The sequence below is a fragment of the Anarhichas minor genome, unplaced genomic scaffold (genome assembly GCF_050575085.1).
Source record: "Anarhichas minor isolate MPS153535 unplaced genomic scaffold, ASM5057508v1 ptg000077l, whole genome shotgun sequence".
Classification (NCBI taxonomy): Eukaryota; Metazoa; Chordata; class Actinopteri; order Perciformes; family Anarhichadidae; genus Anarhichas; species Anarhichas minor.
In genome coordinates this window covers 430,001-444,857 of record NW_027466523.1, presented here as the reverse complement: position 1 = coordinate 444,857, position 14,857 = coordinate 430,001, and the positions used below count along the sequence as shown (strand labels likewise).

Below are 14,857 nucleotides of genomic sequence, written 5' to 3'. Positions count from 1 at the left end.
ATCTGAATAATGTAATTAACTACTCTAATCTAATCTGAATAATGTAATCTAACTACTCTAATCTGAATAATGTAATTTAACTACTCTAATCTAATCTGAATAATGTAATCTAACTACTCTAATCTGAATAATGTAATCGAACTACTCTAATCTGAATAATGTAATCTAACTACTCTAATCTGAATAATGTAATCTAACTACTCTAATCTAATCTGAATAATGTAATCTAACTACTCTAATCTAATCTGAATAATGTAATCTAACTACTCTAATCTGAATAATGTAATCTATCTACTCTAATCTGATCTAAATAATGTAATCGAACTACTCTAATCTGAATAATGTAATCTAACTACTCTAATCTGAATAATGTAATCTAACTAATCTAATCTGAATAATGTAATCTAACTACTCTAATCTGAATAATGTAATTAACTACTTTAATCTAATCTGAATAATGTAATCTAACTACTCTAATCTGAATAATGTAATTTAACTACTCTAATCTAATCTGAATAATGTAATCTAACTACTCTAATCTGAATAATGTAATCTAACTACTCTAATCTGAATAATGTAATTAACTACTCTAATCTGAATAATGTAATCTAACTACTCATCTGAATAATCTGACTTTGTCCACAGTGGGAGAACGAGCAGCTGCACAGCCTGGAGGAGAGAGGTCGTCTTCTTCTCTCCCTGCAGTTTCTGCCTCCGCTCAGTTTAGAGGAAACAGACGTAGGAGGAAGAGGAGGAGGAGGAGGAGGAGGACGAGAAGGACGAGAAGGACGTCGGAGTGGAGGTCTCTGTGTGGGCGTGAAGCGCTGCGCTCACCTGGCAGCCATGGACGTCAACGGGTTCTCCGACCCCTACGTCAAAATGTAAGAACTCGAGTGTCGCAGGTTTTACACGTCTCAACTTTATCTATGAAGCCAAATATCACAAATCACAAATTTGCCTCAAAGTGTTTAACAATCTGTGCAGGACAGTGGTGTGTCTACACTGGAACACTGGAGGTTCCATTGTGTTTATACTCGACGTGCAGATCGTTGCAAAGTACAAACAAAAAGAACTGTGAAGGATCAAAAACTCAACAATGTAAACTCATATCTCATATTCATGGTCTATTCTATTGCCTTTATACAAACCCAGTCCAGTATTAATGTATTATCATGAAACCAATGTTGAATATTTATTTATTAAAGCAGCTTCCGTCCTCCACTCAGCTGTACTTGTGTAGACTGTCCAGCACTTTAAGTAATGACTAAGGAACAGGAGGGGAGGGAGCGCAGTCGGGATTTAGGGCTTCTCTTTGCTCTTGTCTCGAGGGACTCTCTCTTTGAAGAGGAGACTTTTATCCGTCACACACAGTCTGAATACAAACGCAGCCAGAACAAGAAGGCGTCTGACAGCTGAGGGGTCGGCTGAGCTCACAGAGTTATCTGTTTTATAAATCACTGCAGCCTCTATCAGACCATCAGCATGCAGTGTCTCTGCTCCACTTCAGCCAATACATCACTTTAAGAAACGGGTCAATATTCCCTCTAAAGGTCCGATCTGTCTGGCTTCATTATGACCTTCATCCTGTCCGTTATAGTCTGGCTTTTATTTAAGCAGCTTTAGTGTCTTATGAAGGATGATGCTCTGTAAAAGTGACTGTTTGATTTATTATTAATAACCGCTTCATTAATGATGATTTACAGGATTTCATCAGACTGCAGGATGAGAATAATCCTGTTTGCTCGGGAGCCTCAAACACAGTTTTGATTAAACACACCGTTGTGTCTCCTCTCATTAATCACTCTGTAGTTATAGATATCAAGCTGCTGTTTAACACAAAATACAGAAGACGGGGAGAACGCTATGCTGATTGCTGCACCGATAGAGTAACACCTCTTGGTGGAGGCAGTGTGATGGTGTGGGGCGGCATCTCCATCACTGGAGAAACGAGGCTTGTCTTCATTGGAGGCAATCTCAATGCAGAGAGATATCGAGATTGTCACAATCTGGCTTTGCCTTCTGTGTTCTGTGTATTTGTTTCTGTAGCTCCTCCCTCTACCTGTCAGCCACTCCCTCAGCACCAGTCTAACTCACTTCACCTGCCCCTGATCACTAATCAAACACTCCCTCATCAGCACAACTCTCCTCACCTGTTCTAGCCACTATTTAAACCCCTGCCTCCCAGTCACCCACTGCCAGATCATTGTTTGTGTTACCCGCCTGTTTGTCTTGTCCTGCTCCCGGTTTCCCACGTCTGCCTGCCCTGCCTCGTCCTGCTGGATTTGCCCCCTCGTCTCGTCTCGTCCTTGGATTCCCTGTGTGTGTTCGTATTTCATTAAAACCCTTTATCTCACTGCATCTGAATGTCTGCGCTTGAGTCCTCACCATGCCCCGTGACAGAGATGAGATTCTGCAACCAGTGGCGATCCCATTTCGGTCCCACAGTCTGGGACCGAACTCCATCCTCCAAGATGAAGACGCTCGCCCCACAGAGCAGTTTATCAGAGACTACCTCCAGAATGTGGGAGTAGAGGATGGAATGGCCGCCAGCAGTCCTGACCTCAACCCAAGTGAACACTTGTGGGACCAGCTGTTCGTGCCAGAGTGACCAACACAACCACGTTGGCTGACTTGCGACAAATCCTGCTTGAGGAGTGGAATGCCATCCCACAGCAGTGTGTGAGCAGGCTGGTGACCAGCATGAGGAGGAGGAGCCAGGCTGGTGACCAGCATGAGGAGGAGGAGCCAGGCTGTTGTGGCTGTGTATGGTTCTTCCACACGCCACTGAGGCTCCTCTTTGTTAAATTGCTGTTGGATCCCTGTCTGACCCGTTGTGTGTTACCTCTGTTTCCCCTGATCTCCTCTCCTCATGTGTTCTGTCATTCCCCTGTTTGTTATTGTGTGCCATGTGCTCTGTGTTTTTCCTCTGCTTCCAGACACCTCCCATGGCCACACCCCTGATTAGTGCACAGCTGTCGACACTCCAGCCTCCCGCAGGCTGACACACCAGACTCAGATCCCACTAACCATTCCCCTGGCACTATATCAACCCTGGTCCTGCAGTCTGGGGTTGTCAGTTCGTACCGTTTTTCACCCGCTTCAATCCCGTATCGACTTCTGCCTCGAGCGCCTGCCTCCGGTGTCCTCCGGTCTGGGAATCCTCCGTTGTGATCCACGGGCTCCACACAGTCGATCCTGTCTTTATTATTGGTCAAATAAAATCAGTTGTACCAGATTCTGTCTCCTGTGGTCTTGCTATTGGGTCCTGATGTTGAACTCCCGTGACAAGAACAATTAAAAAGAAAAAGTTAAAATACTGCTTCTCAAGTTACTTTGTTTCTCCTGTTCTAGTGTCAAAATACAACAAATGTATGTGCTTCTTCTTCTCTCTCCTCCTTCTCCCTCTCTTCTCCTCCTCCTCTTATCCTACCATCAGATACCTGAAGCCCGACATACAGAAGAAATCCAAGCACAAAACAGCGGTGATGAAAAAGACCCTCAACCCTGAATTCAACGAGGTGAGAACTGCTCGGTATTATTTAAAGATTTGATATTTATCTTCTCTTGAACTGAACCTGAGTGTTTTCACCTGAAGATGAAGCAGCACGATGTTTCATTAACTAGAAGGAAAAGAGTAATGTGATTACTTAAGGATGCTTTCTACCTCACTAATGTTGATACACACGTATGTTCAGATGTACACGCATTAATACACATTTACTGTAGTATTGATATCTGGTGATGAAGGAACAACACTGATCATTGATTGGGGTTTTAAAGATTTAAGAACAGTAATACGTTTAACAAAAGAAGTTCACATATTAAAAATGTTAATAAAAAAAAATTGTGAAGATATTTTTTCACTTTTTTTCTACATCTTTCAAAAAATGTACATATTAATCCAAATTAAAAACTTTATTTTTCACATATTTTACTTGTATATAATATGTATACTATAATATATTGTGAAAATAAGTAAAATACATGAAAAAACGTATGACAAACTATAAGTAAAATATTTGCTGTGACTGGTGTGTTTTTAAAGGAGCTCTGTGACTCGGAGGAAGAAGAGACATCAGGCTGAGACACAGTCAAATGCATAACGTCACCACACGATGGAAGCAGGTTGTTTCTTAACGCTTCAACACACATGAAGTGTTTTCTGATGTGAATCTCTGCATGTGGTTCATCTCTGCAGGAGTTCTTCTATGAGATCTCGCTGCAGGAGCTCGCCAACAAGACTCTGGAGGTCACGGTGTGGGACTACGACCTGGGACGCTCCAACGACTTCATAGGTGAGACGCCGACGGGTCACGAGCTTCACTTTGCACACGGAATAAAAATGATGACGTCCAGAATATAAACCTGTACTTTGAGGAGATAATCTCTAAATAGACAGACGTCATTGTCTGGTTCAGCTGTAAAATACTAATTAATCTCAATCATTAAAGTTAGTTTGCTGTTTTACTGATTGGTTTCTCTTTTTTATAATTACACATTTTATGTCTGCAATAAAAAAAGGTAACGATTACAGCGATCATGTGATTAGAAACTGGTGGAAAGTGCACGCGTGAAATGAGAAGTGGAGTTCAGACGTTAGGAGAGTAACTGCAGACACTTCCTTGTTTCCAGGCGGCGTCTGTCTGAGCTGTTGCTCGCAGGGCGACGGCCTCCGACACTGGACGGACTGCCTGAAGAACAAAGGCAGCCGGGTGGAGCGGTGGCACATCCTGACCAATGAGCTTCCACGAACCATCGGCCACGACTAACCCCCGGCCTTTAGCTTCCAGGGTGGGGGGTCACGTGGTTCACAGAGGGCCTCTTCTGCACCACAAAGATCAGCAGTTAATGTGAGCGTTTCATAGCCGCCATGACGGGTGGAGGAGCGGCGTGGTGGTGTGCCTTCATCAGCGATCGGTGAGTCATCCTCCAGAAGACGCTTCATCATCGGCTCCAGACTTTCATATATTGGACCGAAGATTTAAAGAGAAACCACAGACTTGTTCTTGATATTCAATTGCATGTTTGTTTTGTTTTTCTAACATATGGTTTGTTTTGTAAATGAAGAAGAAAAAAAAAATCTAATTTCTAGTCGGGACTTCTGGTGTCATGACGCCGTCTGTGCATGTTACAGTCAGAATGGCAGTTTATATCTCTCCGTCTATATTAGTGATGTTTACATTTGATTGTCGAGAGGTTCTCAGGCTGGTATTCGTTGCCAAACCTACAAAAAATAGTAATTTGTAATCGTAGATATCCCACGGAATTATCCATGTTATCCATGTAATCACGAACAAGAAGTATAAAGACCAGGAGACAACCTCCGGTTCTTTAAGTGAAGTCAAAGCTTCATGTGTTAAAGCTGCATTCTCTCTAGTGTCCACCAGGGGGCGACTCCTCTGGTTGTATAGAAGTCTATGAGAAAATGACTCTACTTCTCTCTTGATTTATTACCTCAGTAAACATTGTAAACATGAGTTTATGGTCTCAATCTCTAGTTTCAAGTCTTCTTCAATACAGCATGATGTTCATTTAGTACATTATGGTCCATTTAGAGTCAAACAGACCATAAAGCAGGGGATGCTTTAGGGCGGGGCTACACGGTGATTGACAGGTCTCTACCAGAGACATCACATCTAAACATGTACGAGAGAAAGATTTTTCAATTTTCTTCAGGAATTTGTTTTAATAGTTCTTTCATGTCAGATAGTGTCGGCCGTGTGAAGACGAAGGCAATATAAATACATATCCGTCAGTCACGCGAGTTAAATGTTCGCTACGTCAGAACTTAATCGGCAGGGTTGTTTCCATAATCCATTTAGTGCATCAACTCTGGCTCTTCTGACCCACAATCCTCTGCACATATGAGCAAGAGGGTCAAATTTCAAGGTGCTATGTTATGAGGACTTATTGAATGCGTACTACAACAGTACGTACTTTGTAAGGGCAGATACAGTAGAGGGGTTAAGTCCCGCCCCTTTTCTGATTGACCATGGGAACTTATTTCGGAAAAAAATACGTAACAAGAGAGACGAATAATGATTTGATTTCCCGTTTGAAATGTGCCATGAATCACAGACGCGTTTGAATATTAAAAAGCTAATTTTGTTCGACACGAAAGTAGCATTTTGTCGTAAAACTGTTAAACATAAGACTGTGAAAATACGTATTTATAAAGACGACACACCTAAAAGTGTCTTTAGGCGACGTCTCTCTGAAGCTACGATGTGTTTAGTACCACGATGTTTTCACACCAACAACAAAGTCTTACTTCTTTCTTTTCCCGACTGATAAGAGTCGCTAATAAATCACATCTGGAAATATAAGGAACATAGCTAGCATGCTAGACAAAGTTACATTTGGAACATAGCTAAGTTAGCTTGCTAGCAAGTGAAGCTAAAGGCCATGAAGTTCACTGAGCGATTTCACACAAAACTGAACGTTACAACAAACTGAGACTTTCTTGACTTGAAAAATTATCTTCTCAATTGAAAAACATGATAAATTCAAACAGGATCAATAATTTGTCTCGTTGAAATGAGGTCCCATAATGTCTTCTCCTCTGAGACTTGTTAGCTGGTAAGAACGTGTTAGCTAGCCAGAAGCATGCTAGCAGCAGAGTCACAGTAGCTCTCCTAGCTAGCTAGCTTACTTAGCAAGCTAGCTAAATCAGTGGCTAACGGGACAATGAGCCCACAGTTTATTGAAGACACATATTTGTTCATATCTTCATGTGGTCTGAGTTTATTATCGTTACATTTTCCAGTGTTGCCACATTGAGTTGGGTTATTTATTTTATTTGTCAGGTAAAGATTGACCGTGAGTTTAAGAGATCACAACTAAACCAAATGTAATTTAGTTAAAAGACTAAGTGGAGATGATTTTCATTATAATAACTGGTTTTTAGCTGAATTATACTGAAAATACCGGAGACGCGTCTTTGGATGGAGCGCTTTATTCTTCTTTTGGCTCAGTTATTTTATTAGTGTAATTTGGCAACACTGATGGCCACAGAAAAACCTGCAAAGATGTGTCATTTTATTTATTCCTGCAATTATTAAGTCTTGTATTTTTTGTACAAAGTATTTTGAAGGCAGTGAAATGTTCCAGGCTTTTACCTGTGAGTAGATGGAGGGTCTTTAAAGGTGCTAACAGCGAGCGAATGTGTCATGTCAGCTGATTTAAATGATCCACATTGACGATAAAATACGGTTATTTCACGGGAATCCTTTTAAGTGAACCTTCGCTAAGCCCGGCTCACTGTTCTCTGCACATTTAAGGTTGACGACGATGACAAATTCAATTTTCACGTTTGAAACAATGGATCCTTAATTTAAAAACAAAAGCAGCTTGTAATTTCTATCCAGTGATCGACAATTTCACCGCCTGAAATGGCCAAATGATTCACCAGGAAGCTACCTAGGCTAACGCTAGCTCCATCAAAAGACTTCCTGAGAAATGTCAATACCAACACCAGTATCTACGTGTTTCATCACAGAAGAGTCGCATCAATTAGTTCACAGCTAAATTAACACAATTCAGTGTGCAGTTACTCTTTAGACTTTCACTCAGGAGACCGCTGTTCATGTCCCGTGTGAAACTAAAACTCAACGTTGTACTAATCGAGTGTCTTGCCAATGTTAGAAAAACATGTTATATATATTGAACTATTCACATTTTTCCAACCTCTACTTCACTCACACGTGACTTAATTTACGTAACTCTAGACGTAGTTATTTTAATCCGAACCGCAATCTTGTCCTAAACTGAAGCAAGCAGTTTTGTTTAAATTCACAACGTTAACGTGTTTAAAGGGGTGTTAAATGAATGAACTTCATCTCTCTTCTTCTACAATAGCGTCACCAACACCAACATGGCCGTTAGCTTGGCTCGCTAGCTAACTTAGCTATGTTCCAGATGTAATGCTATCTCTCCAGATGTGTTTTATCCAGCGACTCTTTTCATCAGCCGGGAAGAGAGAACGAGTTGTTGGTGAGAACATGGTACAAAACACACTTGAACGCCATTTTTGGGGTGTTTAGTGTTTCTAATGACGTATTTTCAGTCTTATACTGTTTTATGACAATATACAACTTTCTTGACTTCATCGTATCAACGTGCCTCGTTACGGTTGCTCAGCTATGATTGGATCATTTCTGTTCCGGGGAGGGGCTTAGCGAACAAATCAATAGATGTTAAACTTCTCCATAAAGTACACGATCCGTCATCAGCTTCCATCTGTAACGTTTCTACTGCACTCGATGAGAAAACTGTGAAAAGAAACAAGTAACTGCATCCTATTGTTACGATGATGATGATGATATATCAAGTGGTTCTTCCTCAGTGTCGCATGATGCAATATGTTGATATACTTCTTTATGTCTCTATACTGCCGCTCCTAAGTGTTGAGACATTCAGATACGACTTCTTCTGTTTACAGTCTTCTTCTTCGTCTTTGATGCACGACTGAATGTATGAATGTCTTTCTATACGACGTCGTCGAGCTGTTTACACTGATCTCGTGCTCTACAGGTGTTCTCACATTTCTATCGGGTGTGTTTTTGTGAGCGATGCAACAATAAACTTGGAATGCAGCAGTGTGTGTGTGTGTGTGTGTGTGTGTGTCGTCCCTCTGGTCTCTGCTGCCCCCTGCAGCCACGACGCACAACTACAGATGCACAAATATCCATCAGTGCACAACTGATCTACTGCATTCTAACAAGTTATTCAGCTTTTTAGTGTACAAACATTTCATTACAAGTAAAATCAGAAATACTTTGATAGCATATAATAATTTGTACATTAGTTGCTTTTGTAAATAAGCAAATAGAAATTACAAATACAAATCTTTTTTTTCCTCATCACGTTTTAGTTTATTTTAATTTCTTGATTCTTCTTCATGAAAAAGCTTCTGAGCTCATTTCTGTGTGAAGACGTTTGATTCTTGTTTCTTGAAGATCCATCGATCTCAATACGTCCAGATGTTGGACGAAGGTCTCAAAGCTGGAAACATAAACTCATTTAAACTGTAATCCAGCTGCAGACAAACAGTTCAAACCTGAAGATCAGAAATCAATCAACAGCTTCACTGAACATTTATTCTGATGTTTCACATCGATACAAAACACTGATGATCACACCGATCAAACACATTCTCCTCCATCTCCCATCATGCTTCACTTTAAACAGGAACCTCCTCAGACGTTCTAATCAGAGAACATGAATAATAGACTGAGGTTCTGCTGTTATGTCACAGCTGTACATCCACTCTCCCCTCATCTCTCCTCCAGATGTATTTTAGGTACCGAGGCGGCGTCCTGGCACAGAGAGAGAGGAGAGGAGAGGAGAGGAGAGGAGAGGAGATGAGAGGAGATGAGGAGGCACACAATAGAGAAATGAGAAGAGCCGACTGATCTCTCTCCTCGTCTCCTTGCTCCTCTTTCCTCTCTTCTTGCTTCCTAGCTCCTCTTTCCTCTCTAATCTCTCCTCGCTTCCTTCCTTTCATTTTAGGAACTGAGATGTCCTAGCGCTGAGAGAGAGGAGGCGAGGAGAGAGGAGACTAGGAGGCACACAACAGAGGAAAGAGAGCAGACAGACGACGTCTCCACCTGTCAGTAAATAAATAAATAAATAAATAAATAAACTACTTCCTGTTCAGCTTTCCATCGTCAGCGACGCCGGCGGGCAAGAAATCAATGAAGATTAATTAATTAATGAATCAATTAATAATGTGAACTAATAGACAGTAATGACGTGAGAAGTACTGCACTTCAATACAACTTTGAGGTACTTGAGTATTTGTACTTTCTGCTACTTTCATAGTTTTACTCCACTTCACTTCTCTGACAGCTGTTAGTTTAAGATTACAGATTAAACACAGACGTGTGTGTGTAGTGTTTAAAGGAACAGTGTGTCATATTAGAGGGACTACTTGAGTATAATATTCATAACTTTCATTTAGTGTATAATCACATGATTAAAAACATTAATGTTCACAGGGAGCGGCTCCGTCTTTCTACAGGAGCTCAGAGCGGACAAACTTAGACTCTCAGGTTGTGATGCGTTCAGGGACCTGGTAATAAATAATAAAGATGGAAGTATTGATCAGCTCCATCGTTACTGGTTTTATTATTATTATCACTCTCTCGCTCGCTCACACATTACTTTTAGGACGTCGTGGACACTTTGCACCGTTCTGTTTCCAGCGGTTGATGATCAGAGTTTCTTCTGAACGCTTCAAGATTCAAACCTCTGACGTCACTGAAGTAAAAGGAGGAGGGGCTTGTTTTGTGTCTCTTGTTCTAATGTTGTCAGACTGAGAGTCTACCGGATGTTCATCAATACGTGTGTGAAGTGAAACCTAATTAATCTGTTTTGTCTGCAGTCTCTCACCCACCGTGGCCATCTTTATCTTTATATATATATCATTATATAATATATATATATATATCTAGATATATATATATCTAGATATATATATCTAGATATATATCTAGATATATATATATCTAGATATATATATCTAGATATATATATATCTAGATATATATATCTAGATATATATATATCTAGATATATATATCTAGATATATATATCTAGATATATATATCTAGATATATATATCTAGATATATATCTAGATATATATATATCTAGATATCTAGATATATATATATATAGATATATATCTAGATATATATCTAGATCTAGATATATATCTAGATATATATCTATATATATATATATATCTAGATATATATATATATCTAGATATATATATCTAGATATATATATATATCTAGATATATATATATATCTAGATATATATATATATATATATATATCTAGATATATATATCTAGATATATATATATCTAGATATATATCTAGATATATATATCTAGATATCTAGATATATATATCTAGATATCTAGATATATATCTATATATATCTAGATATATATCTAGATATATATATCTAGATATCTAGATATATATATATATATATCTATATATATCTAGATATATATCTAGATATATATATCTAGATATCTAGATATATATATCTAGATATCTAGATATATATATCTAGATATATATATATATATATATATATATATATATATATATATATATATATATATATATATATATATATATATATATATATATATATATATATATATATATATATCTAGATATATATATCTAGATATATATATATATATATCTAGATATCTAGATATATATCTAGATATATATATATATATATATATATATATATATATATATATAATGATTATAAAGGGGGGGGGGTCTGAGCGGTATTTAGTTGGTTGCCACTTCACCACTAGGTGCCACTAACTCTTCCACACTGTTCCTTTAAGTTAAAGGTGCTCAATCTTGAGCATCTGTTGCCTCCACACGGCTCTCAACATGCCGACTGCTGAGCAGCCGGCGGCTAACACGGTGCTAACACAGTGCTAACACAGTGCTAACAGCGCTAACAGCGTCAAACTGAGCGGGAACACTACGCTCTCCCCGACCCGCTGGGACCCGCACATGTGAGCGTCACGCTGGCATGTGACGCTCACATCCTTTCTTCCTGCAGCCTCTCGCTCTCCTGAACAGAATTCTAGGCGTTGGCCACGAAGCACGTGTCCCTCTTCAGGTGTATCTGCAGGCCGCTGGCACCGGCGAAGCTCTTGGAGCAGCGGACGCATCGGTACGGTTTCTCCCCCGAGTGCGTGCGCTTGTGCTTCTTCATGGTGTCTCCGTCGCTGAAGGTGCGGCAGCAGTACGGGCAGCTGTACGGACGCTCGCCCGTGTGGATGCGCAGGTGTCGCCGCAGGTTCCCCCTCTGGCTGAAGCTCTTGGAGCAGAAGGTGCAGCGGTGCGGCCGTTCGCCCGTGTGCGTGCGCAGGTGGCGCCGCAGGTCCGCCGACTGCGCGAAGGACTTGCAGCACCAGTCGCAGGCGTAGGTCTTCCTCTTCTGCTCCAGGTGGAGGCGGAGGCCGCCGGCGTGGCCGAACGCCTCGCCGCAGCGGGGACAGCGGTGGACGAGCTCGAGGACGCGACCGGCCGCCGCGTCGTCGTCCGCCGCCATCTTCTCCTGACTCTTCTTGTGCCGGTGAGCTTCGCGTCGGTCCGGGCGCGTCACCACGGTGGACTGTTCCCGTGAGACGTGCGTCAGAGAGTCTGTGTGTCCTTCAGGTTCACTCACTTTGAGTTCCTCGGGTTCGCTTTTGATCAGAGCCGGGCCCGGAGGATCCTCTCGGAGGGCGGGAACGTCAACGTGGATTTTAGGAAGCGAGTCGGTGGAGTGAGAAGGAAGAGGTGAAGCTTTGCCAAACGCCTCCCTCTGAGGGTCCGGCTTCACCTCGGCCGGCACCGTGTCCCCCGGGAGAAGGATCGGAGACGTCTCGCTCTGGACCGTCAGCAGCTGCACAGAAACCACCTGCTCCAGAGGCTCCCTGGGCTGGTTCTGGGGGGAGTCGGGCTCCTCGGAGCGGGGCCTCGGTTCTGCATCACAGAGCTGCTGCTCAGGAGACGCAAAACCAAGACTGGACCGGGTCGACCCTGGAACAACGAGGAACAACACGAGAGTCAGTACAGCAAGCACCCCGTCTCATCTGACCGAGTCTCTGCAGTGAATAATACTTCTTCTCTTATTCCACTATCTGTTATTCTAATATTCAGATTACTGGTCAAATAACATCCATGTGTTTGTGTCCATTCATACATTAACACATTCTAACAGAGAGTGTGTGCAGTTGGGTTCAGAGTGCTGCTCAGCAGCCTCCTGCTGTGACGGCTTTATCATCTCATCTGCTTTATGTTCAATAGAAACACACCAGCATGTGTTATTCAACCAATCCGGTATCAACACGTGTTACGGGTTAATTCGGCATATTGTTATCAAATCCAAACAGTAACGTTTCTCACGTTTAACAGTTGAATCTATTGTCAGAACCTCAGCTGAGGCTCGGAGGGACAAGAGGAAGTGTCGCCAGCTGGCTCACAAAACACACATTTGTCATTAAATTGGATCGGAGTGGATTTTATTTCAGGTGCCGAATTCACCAGCGGGTCCTACGTCATCCGTACAGACGGTGACGTCCGTGTTCTAACCGCCTCTTAGCGTCATTTCGCTATAAAACATTCAACTTCGTGTATTTCTCAACGCGGTCTGGAGCGCGGTTCTCTCGCACCGCTCGCTCCGGAGCTAGCGGACTAGCTCGGCCCTTACTCAGCCACTCCGCCTCGGCCTCCAGCAGCAGGATGTCCCGCAGCTGCCTCCGGAGGCTCTCGTTCTCCCGCTTGGTCTTCGCGGTCTCCTCCCGGTACTCGGTCACCGTGTCCTCCACCACGTGCAGGATCTCCTTCACCACGACCGCCAGCCGCTCCGTCAGGTAGGCGCTCAGTAGCTGCAGTTTGGTCATTTTGGAACCATCAACAAGCTGCGTCCGCATCCACACCGGAAACAGAACGGGACAACAACAAACGAAACAGGAACCGGGATCGCTGTTGTCCGTGGATACACTGTGTTCCTTCAGAATAAAAGCGTGTGTTATTATTTATTTATAATAGCACAGTTCATACACAGACTCAATGTGCTTCACGGGAACAAAGTAACACTGTTCATTTATTGTGAGTGTTGCAGTTTGTGTTACTATGAAGATTATTATTATTATTATTATTATTAAAAAGGGAATAATAATGATAATAATACTGATTTGTTTTTATTGTGCCTAAACACATGAGCTTTAAATCCTTTTACTTTTGATAAATTAAGTACATTTTGATCATAATACTTCTGTACTATTACATAACGAAGATTTTAGATGATTTGTATATTTTATTAAAGGCACATATGGTAGCATAGTAATATTACTGAGTAAATATATTTTCAAAATAAAACAAATTTTATTTTGTCCACGTTGAAGTATGATCATTAATGTTTAACTTCTGATCGCTTCAGCTCAAAGTGGTGCAAGTCATGGATTAGCCTCAGGAGACAACCTTCGGTTCTTTAAAGTGAAGTCAATGCTTCACGTGTTAAAGCTGCATTCTCTCTAGTGTCCACCAGGGGGCGACTCCTCTGGTTGTATAGAAGTCTATGAGAAAATGACTCTACTTCTCTCTTGATTTATTACCTCAGTAAACATTGTAAACATGAGTTTATGGTCTCAATCTCTAGTTTCAAGTCTTCTTCAATACAGCATGATGTTCATTTAGTACATTATGGTCCATTTAGAGTCACACAGACCATAAAGCAGGGGATGCTTTAGGGCGGGGCTACACGGTGATTGACAGGTCTCCACCAGAGACGTATACGGCGTCTCTACGTCACTCCTCCTCAGTCCAGATATGGTCACTTCCTGTTCACTGGTTGTGAAAAAGCAACATAGCGACAGCCGTAATCCAAGATAGCGACGAACTCGAGGCTTCAAAACATCACTCCACGAACCAATAAGAGACGTCACCACGACTACGTCCACTTCTTATATACAGTCTGTGATTGGCCAAAACAAACACCATGTTGAACTTGGTACCAGAACACCCGAAGCTCTATGATGAACTTTGTGGCAGAATGTCTTGTCCAGATATTTAGAGTGCGTTAGATTTTAAATGTAGTGCTGCAGTTTCTCACTGTGACCACTGGGGGAGCAGTGAGGTGAACGCTCTGAATATTGAACAGGACGCATGTCAAAATAAAATGACTAAATGAGATATATATATATATATATATATATATATATATATATATATATATATATATATATATATATATATATATATATATATATATATATATATATATATATATATATATATATATATACGTATATATATA

The 14,857-nt window shown here is 41.2% G+C and overlaps 2 protein-coding genes and 1 long non-coding RNA gene across 3 annotated transcripts in view; 1 reads left to right on the top strand and 2 right to left on the bottom strand.

Annotated features, from left to right (window-relative positions):
• The window catches only part of doc2a (double C2-like domains, alpha), a 48,404-nt gene extending 42,715 nt beyond the window's left edge, over positions 1 to 5,689 (top strand). The window contains exons 8-11 of the mRNA XM_076080985.1: positions 646 to 881; positions 3,437 to 3,518; positions 4,199 to 4,295; positions 4,633 to 5,689. Of these exons, the coding sequence (XP_075937100.1) occupies positions 646 to 881; positions 3,437 to 3,518; positions 4,199 to 4,295; positions 4,633 to 4,769 (552 nt within the window). The 3' untranslated portion in view covers positions 4,770 to 5,689. The remainder of the gene's footprint in view (positions 1 to 645; positions 882 to 3,436; positions 3,519 to 4,198; positions 4,296 to 4,632) is intronic.
• A 3,389-nt stretch (positions 5,690 to 9,078) lies between these two features.
• LOC142937879 (uncharacterized) lies at positions 9,079 to 10,469 on the bottom strand. Its single transcript, XR_012949460.1, has 2 exons — positions 10,165 to 10,469; positions 9,079 to 9,317 (listed from the first exon to the last, which is right to left on the bottom strand). It is a non-coding gene; the product is annotated as an uncharacterized LOC142937879 (long non-coding RNA).
• An 835-nt stretch (positions 10,470 to 11,304) lies between these two features.
• Positions 11,305 to 13,502, bottom strand: LOC142937892 (uncharacterized). The gene is made up of 2 exons (XM_076081007.1): positions 13,250 to 13,502; positions 11,305 to 12,579 (listed from the first exon to the last, which is right to left on the bottom strand). The coding sequence occupies exons 1-2, from the start codon at positions 13,470 to 13,472 to the stop codon at positions 11,636 to 11,638; spliced, it is 1,167 nt and encodes a 388-aa protein (XP_075937122.1). The 5' UTR covers positions 13,473 to 13,502; the 3' UTR covers positions 11,305 to 11,635.
• Positions 13,503 to 14,857: the final 1,355 nt, after the last annotated feature.

Bases quoted from the DNA above. Each gene is read 5' to 3' on its own strand.
- LOC142937892 (XM_076081007.1), bottom strand. From the start codon at position 13,472: ATGCGGACGCAGCTTGTTGATGGTTCCAAAATGACCAAACTGCAGCTA. The intron at 12,580-13,249 runs GTAAGGGCCGAG...TCGTTGTTCCAG, and splicing joins GGCCGAGGCGGAGTGGCTGA to GGTCGACCCGGTCCAGTCTT.